Source organism: Pieris napi, chromosome 13 (genome assembly GCF_905475465.1).
Source record: "Pieris napi chromosome 13, ilPieNapi1.2, whole genome shotgun sequence".
NCBI classification, from domain to species: domain Eukaryota; kingdom Metazoa; phylum Arthropoda; class Insecta; order Lepidoptera; family Pieridae; genus Pieris; species Pieris napi.
Window position 1 is genome coordinate 2,306,426 of NC_062246.1, and position 21,458 is coordinate 2,327,883.

General features: G+C 33.4%; 1 protein-coding gene across 1 annotated transcript; it reads right to left on the reverse strand.

The window, feature by feature from the left end:
• Positions 1 to 1,304: 1,304 nt before the first annotated feature.
• Positions 1,305 to 20,751, reverse strand: LOC125055072 (class A basic helix-loop-helix protein 15-like). The gene is made up of 5 exons (XM_047657285.1): positions 20,567 to 20,751; positions 7,731 to 7,868; positions 3,315 to 3,517; positions 2,566 to 2,705; positions 1,305 to 2,270 (listed from the first exon to the last, which is right to left on the reverse strand). The coding sequence occupies exons 2-5, from the start codon at positions 7,858 to 7,860 to the stop codon at positions 2,153 to 2,155; spliced, it is 591 nt and encodes a 196-aa protein (XP_047513241.1). The 5' UTR covers positions 7,861 to 7,868; positions 20,567 to 20,751; the 3' UTR covers positions 1,305 to 2,152.
• Between the last annotated feature and the right edge of the window lie 707 nt (positions 20,752 to 21,458).

A 21,458-nucleotide genomic window follows, 5' to 3' on the forward strand; every position in this document is an offset into this window, starting at 1 on the left:
TTTTGAAAAAAATAACTTTTCGACAGACTTGACGTATCTAACGCTATTTGTATGAAAATGGTCAAGTACCAAAGCGTGAGTATGGTATGGTATGGCATTCCTATACAAATCAGATATTATAAGATACGAGCTTAAATACCTACCACAATTTATCTGCAGTTTACTGGTCAATGATCATTAAAACTGCATTTGGTTGATTTTATTTACTGTGTCTTTTTATGGCTATAGTTTACTAAGACATAATACTGCGTCCTTGACTGTGCAATCATATTTTCTGGGGACTATAGTGTTAAATATTGTGAAAACTTGATGAAATATGTGTTATTTATTATTTCCTTTACTGTAAAAGATGAAATTTATTTTATTATATTAGTTCTTTATGGATATTAAAAGTCATTGAGCTGTATAAGCCTAGTGGCTAAGTGCGACTCTCCCGAGTTCGAAACCCGACTATACACAAGGCATTTTTGTACACTTGTGTGAATCTAATACTTTTTCGTACGTGAAGAATGGCAGTGTCATAGACGAACCTTAAATCGACGGCCTGTATTAGACATAGAACCCTGATCACCTGTGTACTAAGAAAAATGATTAAGATACATAGCTATAAAAATCTGAGGTTAACACCAAGGGATGTAGCAGTTTTTGTTAAATTAAACTCCTTAGTCTTGCTTCGCATAATAATTGTATTTTTTAATATTACATATAAGTAATACAGACTTAAGTCTACAAGTCTGTGGTACATAGTCATACCTTAATATAATTATTTCATTTAAATCTCCCATTATAAATCTGTTCACAACGTCCAAAGATATTAATCAGGATAGGTACGGCTTTTTGTGATATTTTTACGGATACAAAGCAATAATATAATTTAAATTGTAATACTTAATTACTAAGGTTTACAATTCCATATTTAGGACTTAGAACTAAATATTTAGGTAACACAGGCTTCTGGTAACTTTTAATTGAGATTTCAAAGTAGTTTTATTTTAATAAAACATACAAATATATAACTTAAAATTTATAAAAAAAACTACCATTATTATATAATTTTCATAAAATAAATTTTCAACAATATTAAATTCCTTCGTAGATTTCATTTTATAAAATTTCTTTGTAAACAATAAATTTTTAAATGATAACATTCTCATATAAAAATCTAATAAAAACACAAAATAAAAATAAGTAAGTATCTATATATTTAAAAACGTGCGATACATATTAAAATAATCTTAATATGTAATTGGCACCTTAGGAGAGATCGAACTGAGACGGATTAGGTGCAAAAGCGGGGTCCTTTGTACACTATTAAGTACCAATTAATACAACCATAGCAAGAGAGAGAATGAAATTACCAACAGATTGTATCTGAATAATAAAAATTTTCTTTTTTGACATTACGTTTGCGTAAAGTGGAAGGGACTCGGAGGTCCAAGAAATTGTTTAATGTTCCCTTATTCAGGATCAGATCAGAGACTTACATAAACGTAAATAACGAAAAAATATAAATGACAAATTGCGTGATAAAGATACCGTTAAAATATAAGAAAGCTGGTCAAAATTTAATTTTGCTGATTAAGTACCTATTTGCTGCCAAGTGCTATGATTTTTTTTGTGCGCGTAAATCCAAAATACATATGAAAAATTTAAAGTAGAAACGATGTGGCATGTTTATGAATACAATTTCCTGAACCTGAACGTAAAAATAATAGTTACTTGCCGTGAATAGAACGTCTGTCTTATGCAATTATGTTGCTAAGCTTGTCACGCCTGCCGCAAAATGTTTTGTCTGCGGCCTTTTCACTTTCGAGCCTAATTGTAGCCACGAATGTCACAACTTTCTGCGACACGTCTAAAAACTTGTGTGTTGAATATTGTTTATCTAATGGATTTGCAATTGCATAATTCCAAATTAATTTTTATTTAGAAAAAACATTCTTAAATTTACACAAAATATATCGTGGGGCTCTAGTACATAAAATTACAAGACTAGGACATTTAAAACGTTGTTACAATTGTATATTTTGTTCTGTATCGGTGTCCAAGCATAGCCAGTCAATTGTAGATCTTCTTCCGCTGATCTATATGATCGAGCCACAGAATGTGGCAACATCGGCCCAGTGTGGCCTACTGGAAAACGCGATTATCGTCAAAGACAAATATTGGGTGAATCGTCTATGTCTCCATCACTTGACATATTGTTATTTTGTTCCTGGTCTTTGGATATAACAAATACAGGCTCTACATTTTCATCTTCGTTGTTAAATCTGAAATAAAATTAAATAATGATCTAGATTAAAAAGCTTGAGAGTGTCGACTATATTGTTAATGATATCCGTTTTTGGGCGCTGATATTATTTTAACTTTAAAAAAATACAGATTAGAAATCTGACGAATCTGATACAAATCTGTAGAAATGAAGGGACCCTGAGCGTTATCAGTCCTACAGTTTAAACTATTTGAAATAATCGGTCTTGCGGTTCTTGAATCATACATAACAGAAGAATTACCCAAATATGATGTTTGCTTAGTTGGAATATCGGTTGACGTAAAAATACTCACTGGTAACGAGGTCCTTCCCCCCTCATCGTGCAAATAGCATTCGTGAGAGCTTTAACATAGTTTTTGGCAAGAGTTAAAGTTTCTATCTTTGATAAACTTCGATTGTCCTTTTTTACATGCGGAATCACACGGCGGAGATCCTGAAATCAAAATATATTAAATTAATTACTGTTGCATAGCCGGGTATGTTTAAGCTTGAACAGTAAAAATAGCTAATGGCCATAAACCTGCCAAGCTTGGATTGCTTTTGTAAAATAAAGCAGTGGCGCTACAACCTTTTTAGGTCTGGGACACAGATCTGTTTCATGATCATTTGTCAATCAAATAGGCAAGTAGGTGATCAGTCTCCTGTGCCTGACGCACGCCTTCGAATTTTTGGGTTTAAGGCAAGCCGGTTTCCTCACGATGTTTTCCTTCACCGATCGAGTGAATGTAAAAAACGCACATAGAAAGTCCATTGGTGCACAGCCGGGGATCGATCCTACGACTTCAGGGATGAGTCGCACGCTGAAACCACTAGGCTAACACTGCTCTTAGTAGTTGGATAGCTTTTGTAGTTCATATATGTGAGATACATAATTATGTGCGTAACTGCCCCACAGTCAAATCGGTGACACAAATTCTAGTACAAAGGTATAATCTATTCCGTCGTAAGAAACTTCCCAGTGAAAGGACATTCCCTTCTACACAACGTAATTGTATCGAAAGGTGCCAATAATAACAACGTGAAAGCATCAAGGTAACATTACCTCAAACGCTCGATTCAGTGAATGCATGCGCATACGTTCGCGTTCGTTGCTCTCCAATCTTCTTAGATTTCTTTCCCTCGCTGAGATCCCGCATCGCCTTCGTCTGCCTGGACCACTGGAACCGCCAGACGAAGAGGAACTAGCCGCTGTTCTTCGACGACTCACACGCCGTACCTCATCGCTGCTACCGCTGTCGTAGAAATCTGGAAAATAGAATTTATTTTCAAAGCTATATGTAGTATGTTAGTTAGCGACTGACATTCTTATGAAAATTTATTTAGCAGAAAGATAAACTAAAACTGTAGAAAAATATATTACAAGAATTCTCTTCTACTTATGTCTATATATATAATTCTACGATACGTGTGTATGTCACTGAACTCCTCTTAAACAGCTGGAACGATGTGAAGGATTTTTTTTGTATGGTTAAGATTCAAATAAGCCTGGCAGATGGCGCTGCAGTCAGTATCAATTGAAATAATTGAAATGACATAATGAAATGATTTATATTATTAGATATGTTTTTTGTATGTTAGACGTGTATACAAGCAGCGTCTGGCAAACCGTAGCTTTTAGAGTACTCTTAATTACAGCGTAAACACAATTTGACATATATAACAGATTAATTAGTTTTAGTTTGTATGAAAATATTTTCCTTAATTAATTCATCATTATTGTAATGTTTACAATATTTCATAAAGTAAGTTTCTTAATTTATCATTATTTTTTAAATAATGACAAATAGAGAAACTATTATGATACAAATAGGAGGAGATGCTATCGAATATGTAGATCACTACGTATATTTAGGGCAAATAATATCATTTCATGACCAAATGGATCTTGAGATAGAAAGAAGAGTGTCTAGCGCCTGGAAGAGATTTTGGTCACTCAAGGAAGTACTTAAAAGTAAAGACTTCCCAATAGTAGCTAAGAAAAAGGTGTTCAATCTATGTATCCTACCATGTGTTACATACGGCTGCGAGACTTGGGCTTTATCTCAGAAACATCTTCTAAAGTTGAGAACATGCCAAAGAGGAATGGAAAGAAGCATGGTGGGTGTAACACTGAGACATCGAAAAAGAGCAGAAGAGATCAGATCAACGACCAAAGTAGAAGACATTATAAAGAAAATAAGGCAGTTGAAATGGCGCTGGACTGGGCACATGACGAGAGATAGCAGGTTGAAATGGACAAAAATAATTACAGAATGGCAACCACGTGATGGAAAAAGGAAAAGAGGAAGACCGACCAAGAAATGGGCAGACGATATTAAGCTAATAGGAGGCACAACTTGGACAAGAACAGCTAATAACAGAAAAGAATGGAAACAGCTGGAAGAGGCCTACGTGTCACAGGACACGCTGATTACCAAAAACGGGTCATATGATGCATTAGATTAAGTTTTATTTATGTGTTAGAATTAAGTGTTTTTTTATGTAACTTAAATAATTGTTATTACATTGTATGGGTGTCAGCAATAAAGGCTAATCAATCAAGTTTCTTAAGTTCCTAAGGAACACAGCGAAGACGGCCTGGAATGCTTGTAAGATAGTATTGCAGTTTGTTGATAGAAAGACATTGAAGCCGTTTATAAGAGGTCCATATAGTCGATCGATAAGACATAAATATAGTCGATCTAAAATTGGTTTCGAGTACGTCTGCAAAGGTTTTTACTGGGAATGAACTAATAGCGGCATAATATATTTTTACTGCATCCAATGTGCAAGTGATTATGTTATTAAAATGATCTTTAAGAGAATTAAGATTCTTCAAATCTATGACGTATGTAAAAATATATAATAAATGAAACGTTATGAATCGCAAAATATATCCAGTGTTTTTTATTTTTTTTAATTTTTTCCTATTCCTTGAACTCGATTTTGATGGAGAGAAAAATTGAGAAATTAGCTATTATTCCGCCATATTATGGAACAGTTTTAGAATGTTCCATATGGTACTAAAAATCATATTAATGCAAATCAAAGTTCACGAGTGAATTATAATAAAACAACCAAGCTAGTGTTTTAAAATTACGAAGTGACCTAACAAATTTAGACGTTCGAAAATTTAATCGTTAAAATAGCTTCAACCCACATTTCTAGGCCGTTAGTTAGGTGATAACTATCACTACAATTTATTCCTAATGTAATACTGATATAATATAATACTTTGAATATTTTTAAAAGATCATTTACAGTCTTCATCTGTTACGCCTTTTTCTTTAGCAATTGCATCCTAGCATTTTAAACGGGTTTTATGGTGCTCGTAAGTCTAATAATAAAACATAAGTGTATTTTTTTAATTATGGCTCTGGCACGGTTTGTGCATTAGCCGGCGTCAAGTATAGGATTTTTTATAACTCGTGCTTGTCTTTAGAAATTCGCCCGTGTCCTCTATGTACAGTTTAGGCACTCGCCCGGTACCGCACAACCCTCCCAAAGGCCGAGAACAAATTTAAATTAAAGTAAAACTTGCCCTCGAACCGGGAATCGAACCCGGTACCCCTCACCTCGCTGCCACTTAATAAGACCTATGAGGCCCCCTTAAGTGTATTTGAAGACTATCACAAAAATAAGGTGCGTTAATTAGCATAGATTATAAAACTTGTCTCTAGAATACATAGTTACTATTTTTAATCGTATAAATGAGCAAAAGACAATAATCATCAACGTTACTATTAATTTAAAACAGCACGATTATTGTTACGTGATGCTGGCAACAATTTGCGTAAGACCGATGCAGAGTGCAGACTAATCGATTATAACGCCACGGGCTTTCGTCATGCTCTTATCAATATCGTCATATTCGCTAGATTTGCACGCATAATGTGTTTTATAATAATTCACTATCGTGTCGCTTCGATTGAGACGATAATTAATACAGAGACGTAATATACGTGGCAAGCTATGTTAAATAATATAATACTAGTGACCTAAGCGTTGAAAAATAACATACCTAAACCTTTCCTATTAATCCGTAATAAATTCCGTGCTGTTTTTGAGTTTATAGCAGTTAGATAGAAGCGGCGATGGACTTGTTTTATAAAAGGACTAGCAGACTCAGCATAGCCTTGCTGTGGCTAAGGTTTTAGCTATATCACATAGTAGTAAACTATTCAAGGGAAACGGTAGCAGAACACCAGTCATAGGGACCACCATGCTTTTTTGGTGCTTATGCCATTAAATTGTAGCTTATGTGAAACGTTGATACTTTCAATACAGCGCCATCTGTTAGAATTGTGACTGTCAAATAATAAACAAATAATCTATAATATAAAAATGAATCGCAAAATGTGTTGGTAAGCGCATAACTCAACAACGCCTGGACCAATTTGGCCAATTCTTTTTTTATAATATTCCTTGAAGTACGAGGATTGTTCTTACAGAGAGCAAAATTTAAAAAAATTGAGTGAAAAAGTCTAAAAACAACACTTTTCTACATAAAAGATTCGTAATAATACTTAAAAGTCAATTTGAACTTTAATACCATATCATAAAGTTCAAGTGTTAGTGGAGGGGTTCCGGGAAGGTAAATTTTTATTTTTTGACATAATGTATTTATTGTCTTATCAACTTTCTTTTTTTATATTACTAGCTAGACCGGTGTCCCGAATAGCAGAAAAAGTATTTAAAAAAAAATAAAAAATCGACTGTTAGGCGGTACGATGTTCGCCAGGCCAGCTAGTTTGTAATAAAATAATATTGCGGGTATAAATTAGGTGTAAGCTATCCTTTCTTTTAAGTTAGATCAATCTGCACAAGGTGTGCAAATTTGATAGAAATCGGTTAAGTAGTTCAGGAGTCCATAGAGGATTAACAACGTGACGCGTAATTTATATATATTAAGATTGGTCTTGGATATGATAAAAGTCAGACAAATGCTGTCACTGACTTTTTTGTAGGCATTAGCATGCTCTACAACTTTTCTCTAGAACTCAATCACATATCTCTCATTCAGGCAGCGTTGATAACAAACATTTCCGTTTTTTCTCCGACCTAATTTGCAATTCAAAACCACTACGTCTTTTTAATTTTTCATGTCTTTCTATTGATAAAATGAATTTTCAAAATTACCCCCTAAAACTCACTAACTTTAACTCTGTAATATTAAGAATAGAAATAGATAAGTCAAAAAAGGTAAAACAATTGGCATTTTGGTATTGTCTTTTATTGACATAACCTTTACACATTTAAAGAAAAAACTTTTTAACCGGATTAAAGTTATGTATATATAGTATACACGCACGCGAAACGTCGGTTTAATTTAAAATTATGTTAAATAATTGTAAATTTATAATAATACATAACTTTAATCCGGTTAAAAAGTTTTTTCTTTAAATTGGCATTTTTTTTTAATTTCTAAAAAGTTACTAGGCCCTCATAAATGGTAAAGAAAGTAGATTAATAATCTTACCACCAGTCTGTTCAATTTTATCAGCATCTTCGGCTTTGTCATCGTAGCACTCTGTTTCATCGTAGTTAACCATTTGGTTCGGAGACGCCACTTCAGTCCCTCCGCCCTCACTGCTCGCCCATTGGGGCATATTGAGTTCTGAAAGTTATAAAGAATTCTTTTAATGTCTTTTAGTCGATAGAATATATTAAAGTACCCGAATCTTGCGCAATTTTTTTGTTTCATCATCGAACGTCAAGACATACGAAATTCCACCCGTATCACCACGTCTCGTCCGTCGTTCCAACTGAGCGTTTTTTAAGGCACGTGCCCCACAGCTATGTCGAAGCAGATGCCCACTGAAGTATTCGCAAACTACTATAACTGAGAAGGATCAACGAGCGTACCAAGTCTTAAAAGGGTGGCAACGCACTTGCGAACCTACTGGCAATGTGAGTGTCCTGTATGTGAGTGTAACTATCGAATAGGCTTATTTCAGCGTCAATTCAATATTTTTAGGCACACATGAAAAAATGTTTTTTAATCGGGGAATTGAACTCCGAACCTCCAGGCTAGGGTAGGGTCTTGTGTACTAAGCTACGGAGGACTTTACCTTTAAATTAAAATGGCTACTTATTAGTATTTTTAACAAAAATCAAGTAGGTAGATCTTGCGGTTTAGATTACTAGAATTCATTAATTATGCATTGGTATTTGTAATTATATAATTACCGATAATAAACCACATTTTGTTACTAACTTATACTCTTAGAGCATAATACCTATAATAAATAATGTCAATAGGACGGCCGTGTCTAATATAGCATTATAACGTGTGTATTTAATTTAATATTTCATTTATTAACACACCAGGTTATAATGATATTGATAGATTTCAATACTTAATAATATTTTATTGATCAACCTTGTTTTAAATTTAGACGTGAAGTATTAAAATTGTAACAGTTTTTTGTTGCCAAGAACAAATGATCTACTAGTAGTATAATATTATAAAATTGTAAAGTTATGTCACTTCCGGAAATCAATTTTGATAACTCTTTTACCAGTAAAATCAGATTGTTCTTGAGTAACATAGACAATAGGAAGATTGACAGATCCATAGATCCGCGCGGGAAACAGCATATAATAGACAAATAAGGTTTTTAAAAACTGGAAATGATTTCCGACATATAGTATTAGGTTAACGCGAACCCAGCGGGATATTAATTACTTAACTAACGTGTCAATTTAGATGATAATAGACGATGAAGGCGGGAAAATAAGGCAGACGGGCGTCCGGGTTGCTAGGCAACCGACAATGGCTGCGGCCATACGGCGCCACTTGTCAATTGCTTATAACAGTCTGACGCCCCTTCACATTAAATTTGCTTATGCTTACATCAAAATGAATTATGTAGCTTACGGTTTTGCACGTAAATGATTGGTTTTTATGCTATGAACAAATTTCTAAATCGTAAATAGCTACGTGCTAGCGTTATACTATTCGTAGATCCTTAACTAGTAATATTGTAGGATCTACGAATTTAGCTACGAATTCGGGAGAGATTCATATGAAATTCGAAGACATGTTCGGGTAAGATGCAGCCTTGAGACGTATCTAAATACACATTCTTATCTTAGAAATATTATAGTTTTCACAACGTTATGTTGTCTCTGCACTATAATATCTCCTACGAGCCCATGAACAAAGGCACCAACACGTGAATGTCGTAGCTGTTCAACTCCTTGACACCACGGAAAGGAATTACTTATTAGTCTTACGTTAGATCGTATTGTTAAATGATTCCTTTGTGCAGCTGAGGCAATAAGGAAAGTATCTCCTACGAAAAAGGCCAGTATTAATAGATTTTAGCCGTCGCGGCCAAAATCGTCCCAAGACCACGATGTCTTATTGCTCTTTGAATGTTTACCCTAGGTGTACCTTACAGTTTATACTGTTGCTATGTGATATAAATTGTTTAACATTGAGATACCAATCTCGGTCTGGGAGATATAACATAACATTGATTATAACGGTCTTGTATTTCTTGATAATGTAGGTCAACAGGATATTAAGACAAATTCATTGCATACTATTAAAAATATTTAATAATAACTGGTTGGACTGGCTGATTACATGACTATCGACGTAGAGTATACGTATATAAGCTTTGACAATAGCGAACAAAGCAATCTGTATGGACAAAAGTATTTTGCGGCAGCCGTAACTCGGTATCGAAACAAATCTGAGAATGACATTAGCGCACGCTTGATCACGTGACCATTTCAATTCAAATTTGACGATAACTGGTTAAATACTTTTGTCTATACCCCCGATTCCCCCCTCTCTCTGGATTAGCACCCACAAATATTTTAAAACCGGCTCCAGATTCTCGCGAGGTGCCTTCTAGATGCGAGGTGCTCTCGGCTCGAGTCTTGGCGAGTGGAGGCTGGACCAGTGCTAGCCATCCTCACTCTAGATTTATGTAATTGCCACATCTACTACAAGATTTTATCACAAATATAAATAAAAATTTACCATGCGATATAAATATCATTTAATTTAATTTAAGCTTTTTTCATTCCTTTTTTTTATCTTCTGTATAATTCTTTGCTTATTTGATCGCACATGTTCCAAATGATTTGTTTCATTTAATATAATTCATGATAAGAAAATTGAGCGAGTGCAGGAGCGTGTTTGGTTCTCTCGCCTCGCCACCTCGCGTCTTATGGCCGATTTACATTATCTTAGTGTTTAGGAGAGTGCTTTAGTACAACTTGAAAGGCAAGTTCTTTAGCGTAGCATTTACTAAAGCAAGTAGCGTTTACACGTTTCAACTAAAGTACTATCCTAAAGCACTCTCCTAAACTCTAAGATAATGTAAATCGGCCTTTATGACTCGCGCCCAAAAAACGACGAGGTAAGACGAGGGAACTAGCGCACCGTCCTCACTCTCGCCCTCGCGTTCCCCCGTGTAGCCTCGTGTGTCGTGGAGATAAGACTCCTTTGATGGATATAAACGCGATTTTATAATATCATTTACTTGACCTTTCCCGTTAGTGAATTTCTATTTAAAGATTAACGTATCTTCAATTTTAGATTGTACATATATTTGTTTTAGTATATTTTTTGTTTTTAATCTGTGTTAATTTATGTATATAAAATTTAAATATTTTTGTCCAAAACTTGAAATAGCCGTCGGAATACCGAATATAACATTGTTTTGTTTGAAAATCCTATTCAAAGTAATTAAATAGAGCGAGCTATTACAAGTTACTTTCACTAGAACCGAGCAATCTTGCCGTAAACAAATTTGAAAGTGATTTTTCTATTATGTACAATGAGAGTAAAACACATTTTAAACTTAATTAAGTTAACAATTTACGTACTATTAACGTGCGCAATCAAAGCAATTTGTTAAGGTAAAGTGGTTAAAGCAATACATGTAACCCGGGAGTCGTGGGTTACGATTACTTTAAAGTTAAAAACGTAGCAGATATAACGTCATGATTGTATAACAGTGTCGGATTTGAAAAAAACCGAAAATCCACTTTTTATCATATTTGTATATAAATTTGACTATATTATATATATTATTACGGCTACATTAAATAAAATTAAGTTTTAAATTTCAAATTAATCAGTCGGTAACTTGACGGATTTGATACTAAACTAACATGATTTATTATTTTCAAATCGCTGCCCTGTAAAGTTTACTATTTGTCGGATCCGTCGTTATTCTACGACTATGCCGTATGTCCCTTGGCCCGTTGATGAGTTACGGGATTTCAAATAGACATTGTAGCGATTCTTCGGCTTAAAAGACGCATAATAGTAAACGGCGAATTGAAGGCAAAGCAAGTTTACAATGTTCTGCAAGAATTTTGCAGCATAATTACGTCGTAATCGGATTGAATTGATCAATTATGTATGTATTTAAGGCACGCTAATTAGTAATTACATCCAAATTTCGTCGACATTTTGAATTTTATTTGAAGCAGTGTTCCAAATTTGTTATCTTCATCAACACTTTTTTTCACGATGCTTATTTCAAAGGAAATCATATAGGCTGGAAGGATTTTTATCAAATTTTATAGCTGATCCGGCAAACGTCGTTTTGCCATGTTTATCATTTATAATAAAAAATAGGGGTTGATCGTAGAGTGGTGAAAATTAGTGGTTGTATGTATTTTTTAATGCTGTATCATAAAAAAATAAAGAATAATTTTTTTATCTAAAATTAAAAAAAATATTAGGGGTGGACTACTCTTAACATTTAGGGGGATGAAAAATAGATATTGTCCGATTCTCAGACATACCCATTATGCACACAAAATTTCATGAGAATCGGTCGAGCCGTTTCGGAGGAGTTTAACCACAAACACCGCGACACGAGAATTTTATATATTAGATAACCAACGCCTCTTTGGTACCCACAATTATACATAAGAAAATCAATGAAGTACGCGATCATCACCCGTGTCACATCGGCGTCCGTTGTTCCACAACTGGGCGTTATTTAAGGGAGTTTTTACCGCGCACCACCGATATGTGGAACTAGTTGCCAACTGAAGTATTTCCAAACCAATTCCACTTAGGGTCCTTCAAGTAAAGAGCGTGTCAATTCTTACTAGGCCGGCAAGTCATTCCCGAGTCCTCAGTCCTCTGGCATTGAGAGTGTCATCAGATGAGTCCCTGTTCTATATGAAAAATGTGGCACGTTGTAATCCCTTCATTCAGTTTTCTATAATCTATTCCGATCTTATTCTGGGCATTTTCTGTGGCTTCAAAGATGAAGTGTGCTATTTGTTAATCATTCCCAGTAACTTCCACAGAAATTTCCACAGCGCTGTGGAACAGTCTGCTCTTCAGCATAATTTAGGGGCCAATTACAACCACAGCACAAACTCATTACACACTTGAAACGAACCGAAAGGGAAAAGCATTTTTTTTTGTGATATCTCTCATTATATATTTTTTCTTTGATTATTGTTATTATGTGTGTGTGTTTTTGTTAATGTTATCTCTATGTCTAAATTCATTATTAATATCAAGTGAATCAATGACGGCAATAATAGTACATTCAAGTAATTCGTATTAATATTGTTTTTTTTCAAAAAAGCGGTTAGAACATGTGTATTCACGTCATAAGTGTACACAGGTGCTATCTGTTTTAAATGCGCATTGCTTTTGTACTAGAAACGAAATTTTCAACTTGAACTGAATAAAAATAATGCACTCTGTATTGCATGCACGTCATTGACTCCCTCGTATGCTTTAGTTTGGCCTGTCTCCTCTAGAATATTCTAGAATCTAGGCGTGATAGTATATCGTAGCTACAGAGAAATTGTATTGAATACGTACGGGAGTCATAATTCGCGCCAATTCTCGAGTCTTAATCCTAATATCTTTAATAATATCTCAGTTTTGAACTTGTTTTATCCACTTTAGTTAGGCTACCCAGTTTTAGATACGTACCTATATTATAATCTTTTCTCTCAAATACATTTGCTAGTCATTATCGCTATGGGTCATTTCTTTATTTCCACTATGGAGGTACAAATGATATTAAAATTAATATTTTAAATCTTAAAAGTCAAGTTTTTAAATCTCGTGGTCTCGTCTTATATAATTTAAAGACTTTATATCGTATACCTTCAGATTATAACAGAAATTACCAGCAAATAGATATATTTAATGTGTCTTAAAAATGCTTAAGAAATTATATAAAAACTGTAGTATCCTTTATTAGATAGAATGGCTTTGTTATTCCTCCTTTATATTAAATATGTTATAATGAACTATGAATCTTAGAATTTAGAATTTATTATAAATACATATATTCTTTGTATTTGTGTAGGTGAAACTGTGCTTTGTGTATGTTTAAATGTGTATTCCATTTTTGGCTGTTGTGTATAGTGTAATTTTTTGAATATTGTTTAGTAAGTAGCTGTTGGAATACCGTGAAGCAAATAAATAAATAAAGAAGGAAGAAGTAAAAGAGAAACCAGGGGAAGATTGGAAAATAGTAGTTAAGATGAGGGACAAATGGATGAATACTAGTACTTATTTACTGTCTCAGGTACTAATATTAAAAACTATAATAACATAAACTTAATGTAATCCTAATAATTAAAGTACCTACTCGAATATAGGCATTTTTTTGTCTCGTCCTTATAGTGAAACAAGGGACTGTTTTCACGTGAGTGAACATTATTTTTGTATAGTTTCGAAATAAATACATTAAACATTTTTCAAGGATGGTACCATTCTAACAGTTTTTGAAGTAGTAGTAACGGTAAACTCAAAAATAAAAATCTTTCTTCTTTATCGATCTGTATTAATATTTGTTTGAACTGGTAAACCTAGCGTTATGGTTAAATGTTCACCAAAGACACATCATAGTCAACTGAAAGTGATAAGGTCAGACGCAATCTTTGTTTTATAATCGCTTTAGTTTTTATTTGGGCAAACGAGCCTATGGGACGCCCAACAAGGGTAGTCAGGTAGCCCATGGACACACATTTTAGTGGGTGCGTTGCCGGCCTTTGAGGGAGGAGTAAACTCTTTCTTGAAACAATTTTAGGTCTTATCTCCCAGAGAAGACGCCCACCGGATTCGATTCCACAGTTCGCTAGTTCGCAAAAGATAGTATCTTGTGAAGCATAGAATAGAAATTAATTTAATAACAAAATAAAACGATGTTATGGTTTTATTTAACTATAAGATACTTATATTAGTTATAAACTTGTATACACTTTGGGTCACGTCTAAAAGCACTTGACTAAATATATTTTTTTTAAATGAATAAAAACCTCTTTATATATTTATTTTTTTATGCACCTATAAGTGTCATATCTATGGCCAGTTGGTTATCTTAGTAACAAAGCGATTGATTTTTAATCTGAACACAGGGAATTCAAGTTGATTAAAGTAAACCAGGCGCTGACATTTCGGTGACATTTCAAATCGTGGTCCATAATGGTAATCGTCGAGGTCGCTCGCTTATAACTTATCTACTCTTAGAATTAAAAAAATATACTATATATATCACTTGACAGCGATTTTTCTATATTGAAAAGTTTTGTTAACACTTCATTGATTTTTTCGTACCTTAATGAAGAGATTGCGTCTAGCAGTAGAATAACATTTATTGTTGTAAAGAGACGATAACACGATCGGTCTATTATCACGTAACTTCCGTAAATAGAAATTTAAAGAAATATACCTCCTAGAGACCCCCAAATCCATCTTTATTCGCCTAAATGAAGACCAAACAAACATAACCTAAAAATTGCATTCATTCTTCGCCTGGTTTATGACGAATTCCTTAAATACCTTATAATTTAATATTTGTACAAACTTGAAGCTTTAATCGTGACGTCATAAGGCACTATACGCATGGCGGCCTTCGCTATAGCGGGCCAATACTTTCACCTTGCCTTAGTCCACTTACAAAATATTGTTCGACAGCATTGTTACTTCAAAATGCCACAGAAGAACAATACATATAGCAGGGAAATGTGTTAACGTAATGAATTACGTTTTATTACAGTCTCGATATTACTCTAGCAATTTATTATACGTGTAATTATCTTATACGTAACATTAAATTGTTGTACTACAACTAGCGTTCCTACTTTGATTTCCATCATTTAATTTAACACATTCTATCAAGTTGTTCAACAACAACTTGTAGCAGTATTGCCCCATGGTATTATTTTCAGATAAGTAACATTACAAAACTTATTTATTATGCAAAAATTAACAGAAAGAAAATTTAAAAATTTTGGTCCCTGTAGCAGTACGCCTTTAACGCTGTCAGCATTTCCTCGATGTGCTGCGATACTTATTCGTAGAGCGAGGAAGGCACCAGCTCTGGGGTCACCGGTACTATCTACCAGGCGCCAATATAAATCTTTAATTAGCGTCTATGCACTTGAACCTTTCTACTCCAAAGGAAACAAAAGCGAAGTAATAGGAAAGACTCTTATATTTGAGCCGTTTATAATTTTCCGCCTGCTCTGCGGCAGCCCCAGCTTTTTGGCTTGTACGAGGAAAATGAGACGAGGCTGACGTGTCCACATAAGTAGCATACCATATGGCCGCTTGCCATCGCCTCATCGCGATGCATGTTGGCTCCAAAATGGCTGGAACATTGACGGAGGGAAAAGAGTGGCATATGATATCGTTGAAGGCAGCAGCGTGGCGAGAAAAACGACCTGCACTCTTTTGGCAATGGAGGCCATAGTGTCCAAGGCTACTTACTTCAAAGCCACAGGGACACTTATGGGCAGTACATATGGTTGAGAAAATTGTAAATACTATTTATTTAATTATGTTTAGGTTTTATTTATTATGAAATATATTGAATGTATTTAAAACATAAATACTTTCAACATTTAAACATTATTCTACAAACTAAATTTAAAGTAAGAGTAAAAACAATTGAGATCTTGAAGAAAAGTAGTCCATTTTGTCCCAATTCTTCGTAATTAAATAGCGTATACTTGTAGTCATCTTAAATGATGAACGATTAAATTAAAAATTCTCATATATATATATATATATGTGTACATGAGGTATATATAAGATTAATTAATTTAGACAATGCGATGTAGCGACAGTGCGTATGTTATTTAAATAACTCCATGTACAATTTGCATTATCACATCTATGCATAATATTAGGGAACAAGAATTGAATAGAACCTGAAGAAGAAGATAGAATCTAAATAGGACCTGAAGCAGACACATTTCTACGTCGATCTATCGCCTTGTACGCTATCCAGTTTGAGAACATTATAATGCAGAAAATGATTGTTTCTAGTTTTAAATCTAATATATACAATTCTCGTGTCGCGGTGTTTGTGGTTCTCCGTAACGGCTCGACCGATTCTCATGAAATTTTGTGTGCATATTGGGTATGTCTGAGAATCGGACAACATCTACTTTTCATCCGCCTAAATGTTAAGTGTAGTCCACCCCTAAATATTTTATTTTTATTATTTATGATACAGCATTACAAAATACATACAACCCCTAACTTTCACTCCTCTACGATCAACCCCTATTTTTTTATTATAAATGATATACATGGCAAAACGTCGTTTGCCGGATCAGCTAGTCTAATATATAAAATTCTCGTGTCACTGTGTTTGTAATTAAACTCCTCAGAAATGGCTCGACCGACTTACGTGAAATTTTGTGTGCACCTAATTTTTTTTTTGTATTTATTTTTTATGATGCAGCATACTAAATACATAACACCCTTAATTTTTACCCCTCTACTATCAACCCTTATTTTGTAATTGTAGTAGATAGTTATTTTTATTGAACTATACAAATGTTTCCTAGAACTAATATACATGGGAAAACAACGTTTGCCGGGTTGCTAGGTAGTTGTTTATATAAAATATAGAAAAGCAACATAGTTGCTATGAAGTTCATATGTGCAATAATCCACATAACTTAATAAACCTTCTAATCCCAAACAATATTTCGCAAAACGTGATTATAGCGAGCACGAAATACGTGATATTGTAGAAGCATGGATCTTCGACGTGTTTTTTAATTAATGTAATGTAATTGTTATATTTCTCGTAATAAAATTTTCATCTGATTAAACATTTAACAATTGATGTAATTTCTTATTATGTTCACTTATGAAGGTCTGTTGTTATAATAGTAATAATTTATGGTACGCGATTCAACTAATAATTTAAATTCATTTTAAATATTACGACGTCATTTTTATTACTTTTTTCTTAGCTTAAATTTAAGCTAGGATACCTAATTTCAATATTTCGTTCTTTAGAACCATGACGTTGCCGTGGAATAGACAGTTTGATAAATCAAAATGCCAGTTTCAGCCAGTTTTTGATTTAATCTTCGAAAATTTAGATTATTCTTGATATAAGGGAAGAGTGCAAAACAAGATGTCGGCATGAAAGTTGTAAGACAAGTGCGTACCTATCAATCGTACGTTAGACAACTTCGTGTAGTTCTAGATTTACTTTCAATTTATATTGTACTATGATGAAGATTCAGTTAGGTTGTATTAGCCTTTGTCTATGCTTCTTTATGCTTTTTATTGATGAGATAATTCTGATTTTTTAAACCTAAAGATAATTATGTTATGTGTCAGTGTATATATTAATCTGTTGTTTATTGATATTTTTCAGTAATCTAGGTGTATCTAAAACCCTACGTGATGAGCTGCATGCATGAAATATGTCCGTTTTTAGTTCTAAAATAGCTGGCGTATTCATAAATACGATTTCCATAGCTGAAGTATGAACGCAGAACTGAATATTGAGAATCGAATTTACGAAAACACTATCTCTACTAGGCCTTTGGTGTTAATGTATAATACACAGCGAAAGTTGTATTACGTCAATGAAACACTTAAAAAGTAGTAATTATAACGCCCACTCTTGTACGTCATCAAAAAATGATTTGGACATAGACTTCCTGAGCACCTCGATCCTGTGTGTAATTAAAAGTTATCCCAAAATTTTCCATATGAAATATACATCAGGAGGCAGGGTAAAATAAGGAGAAATAATAATAATACCAGAAGGTTTTCCATTAATTCAAAGAAATAATCATAGATTCTATGTCATTATTAATTTATTTAAATCTGCACTAACACGGCCAGGATAAAGAAGAAAAGAAAATAAACAAGTGTGTAATATATTTCCATACACAGTTGAAACGAAGCATTATTATTAATTATCACTCAAAAATCTTTCTAATAAAATATTGCCATAGATAGTTGAAACGAATTTCTAGTACGACTGAAAATTGGAAGAATAAAACTGTGGCAGGCATTTGTTAATTGTCAAATAACTGTGCCTTGCAGTCTTAAAATCTATTTAAGTAGTTGTCAATAATTTTAAGCTAAAAAACGTGTACGTTATAAATGCTTTATACGTGAAATGCAAACATCGAAATTGGAAGAAAAAAACAAAATTAAACCTATGTTAAAATTATTTTACAATTAATTTTTAGTTAACTATATCGCTTCCTTGTAGGTTCTTCAAAATTATCGTATGTTACATAGTTTAAAATATTCAGCTATATGATACATTTAACATTTGATTATAATACTACTTATAAACTTTTTAAACATTTAAGTTGTTTATATTTATTTTTTTTGGTCATCCTCGTGATAATACAGTTATTAATAACAACACTTATTTTGTTGCAATCTGTACACAATTTTCCTTAAAGTAACGCTATTATCGCATTACATTAATTTACAATGTCTTTGATAACCTTTTAATACTCGATGACCAAACTTGTAAAGTTATCTAGGCTACAAATTGAGTCAAGAAAACTATACTCTTGCACAGGTTATAAATTCTAGAACTGTACCCCAAAAGTCTACACAGGTAAATAGTCTGTGAAATTTAAAATATAGACTAAACAAACTAATTAATTAAACCAAAGGCGCGACATTCTTTGTTTGCATCAGTTTCTTTGTTCTTTTCTTTTAAAGGCTAGTATATTGGATTCAAGTTATTCCCAATCAAAATGTAACGCTTAACGATGTTTCATCTATCGTTATACACTCTCACCTATCGCTCTTGTTGTTTGACACATTTCGTCGATTTTTGGTGAGTCTTTACGGTTCCATCACAATATCTTATACAATCCTCGCCGTACAAGCGATACTTACGTATAGAAAGAATAATCCACTGCTCTTATACTCAATGACAGTTATTACATATGCATTTGCGCGGTAATGTTAACAATTTAAGGTATTAAATAACAGAATACTACTATAATTATTTTATGTCAAAAGATAATTATTACTGTAATTTACGACAAGCTTTAAATAAATCGATAAGTGTCGTTATTATCGTTATCACAAGTTTGTTTGCTACGTGTAATTTGCATTACCTGCGCTATTGTATGTATTTAAACTATGTATTTTTATACTCCAAAATATATATTGCAAGCTGCGATGGCATTTAACACGTTGAAGCGGATCCTATCCCCCTTTGTATGACACATTTTTAATTTTAAAAAAAAACAGTGGCGTTACATCCTTTTCAGATCTGGATCTGTTTCATGATCATATTTTGTTAATCTAATAGGCAAGTAGGTGATCAGCCTCCTGTGCCTAACGCACGCCGTCGATTTTTTAGGGCTAAGGCAACCCGGTTTCCTTACGATGTTTTCCTTCACCGATAGAGCGAATGTTAAATGCGCACATAGAAAGAAAGTCCATTGGTGCACAGCCGGGGATCGAACCTAGGACCTCAGGGATGAGAGTCGCACGCTGAAGCCACTAGTTCAATACTGCAATTTTTAATTGATATTGTAGAAAATATCCTTATTTTAATTGTCTTTTTTATAAAAAATTAAACTTTGTGTTTAACCATGACGTGACGTGAACTGAAACCATGTTTGACTGTGTTAACGTGACTGAACGCAAGACTGATAGAACATTAGATTAGAACTACTAAAACTTTATTTGGACCTGTTGAGCTGATTGTGCCAGAATCAATTTTTAAAACAGGTTTCATTATTATACCTACTTAATGTTTTAATGATGAATCGTATAAGGACAATAGAGTACAAGGAATATGTACTCGAGTCAGCATTAGGATAAGTTATATTACTTTGATTATTCGTAATACTAAGAATTAATATTAAAAATACTGTACTGTAATGTTTGTTAGAACAAGCTTTGTTTTATATCCACGTGTTCATACGTTAGTTTTACCCAAATTAAAAATTGCCATGAAAAAAAGAAGATTTTGGAAATTACAATTCAATGTTGTATATAGCCGTTTCCTATTGTAATTTTCCCTTTCACTGACACGTAGGTAAATTTTAATATCTTACCTTGAAGAGCCGTTGTGACGTGGTCCTGGATGTTTTAATCACTGTATCATAGTTGGAATTGCTTTTGAACTGTGGCGAAAGTGATAGTCTTCGCGTGTACGCGATTAGCAAGACGTGTCAATTTTTAACGATATCGCGCACGGGCAGCCTCCACGACGGCTTGGTACGATGTGAAATGTGATTGGCGGCCGCCAGCTGAGCGTACGTAATTGCTAGCCGATATCCGTGGCGTAGTTATAATTTTCTTCGGAAGTCTATAGAATATTAGTATCCATTTGTAAAATAATGAACTTAATAAAATATAATACGAATAATGTTACCAAATAGCGGAGCAGTAAACTATTTAATTTTTAAAATATAATTTTCGTATTTCGAATCAAGCGCCACATTTTCTTTGAAAATAAAATAAATAAGGAAGCTTGTTAGGACAATAATTAAGGTAAATTTAACATAAATATATATAAGGGAAACCCTACACTTGCAAAATTAATTAAAATACAAACTAGCTCAGTTGCGAAACGTTACAAAGTTTTTGTTTTTATTTTCAGCCCGGAGTCCCAGAATCCCTTTCAATGAACACGTGACTCAACGAATTATAAAAATAACTTCGGAAATTACTCGGAAAGGAAATATCTCGCAATTAATAAAACAAAAAGGTCCTAAACGTTTTATTTTATTATGAATATTTTTATCAATTTTTGCAAGAAACTACGCTAGGTAATTAGGCTTTTAGATTAAAGTTAGACTAGGAACCTACAATAAATATCTACACATTCGTAAAATTTATTTATCTATTCCATTTCATTATTCTATCTTTACAGTAATTACTAATTCGATAGAACGACACAATATTTATACCCACACCAATTAACCTAGATAAAAAACACTTAAA

Excerpts from the sequence above, each read along its gene's own strand:
- LOC125055072 (XM_047657285.1), bottom strand. The coding sequence starts at position 7,860 with ATGCCCCAATGGGCGAGCAGTGAGGGCGGAGGGACTGAAGTGGCGTCT. Across the intron at positions 3,518-7,730 it reads TAAAATTGAACAGACTGGTG|ATTTCTACGACAGCGGTAGC; the intron begins GTAAGATTATTA and ends TCTATTTTCCAG. Across the intron at positions 2,271-2,565 it reads GGGGAAGGACCTCGTTACCA|ATTTAACAACGAAGATGAAA; the intron begins GTGAGTATTTTT and ends ATTTTATTTCAG.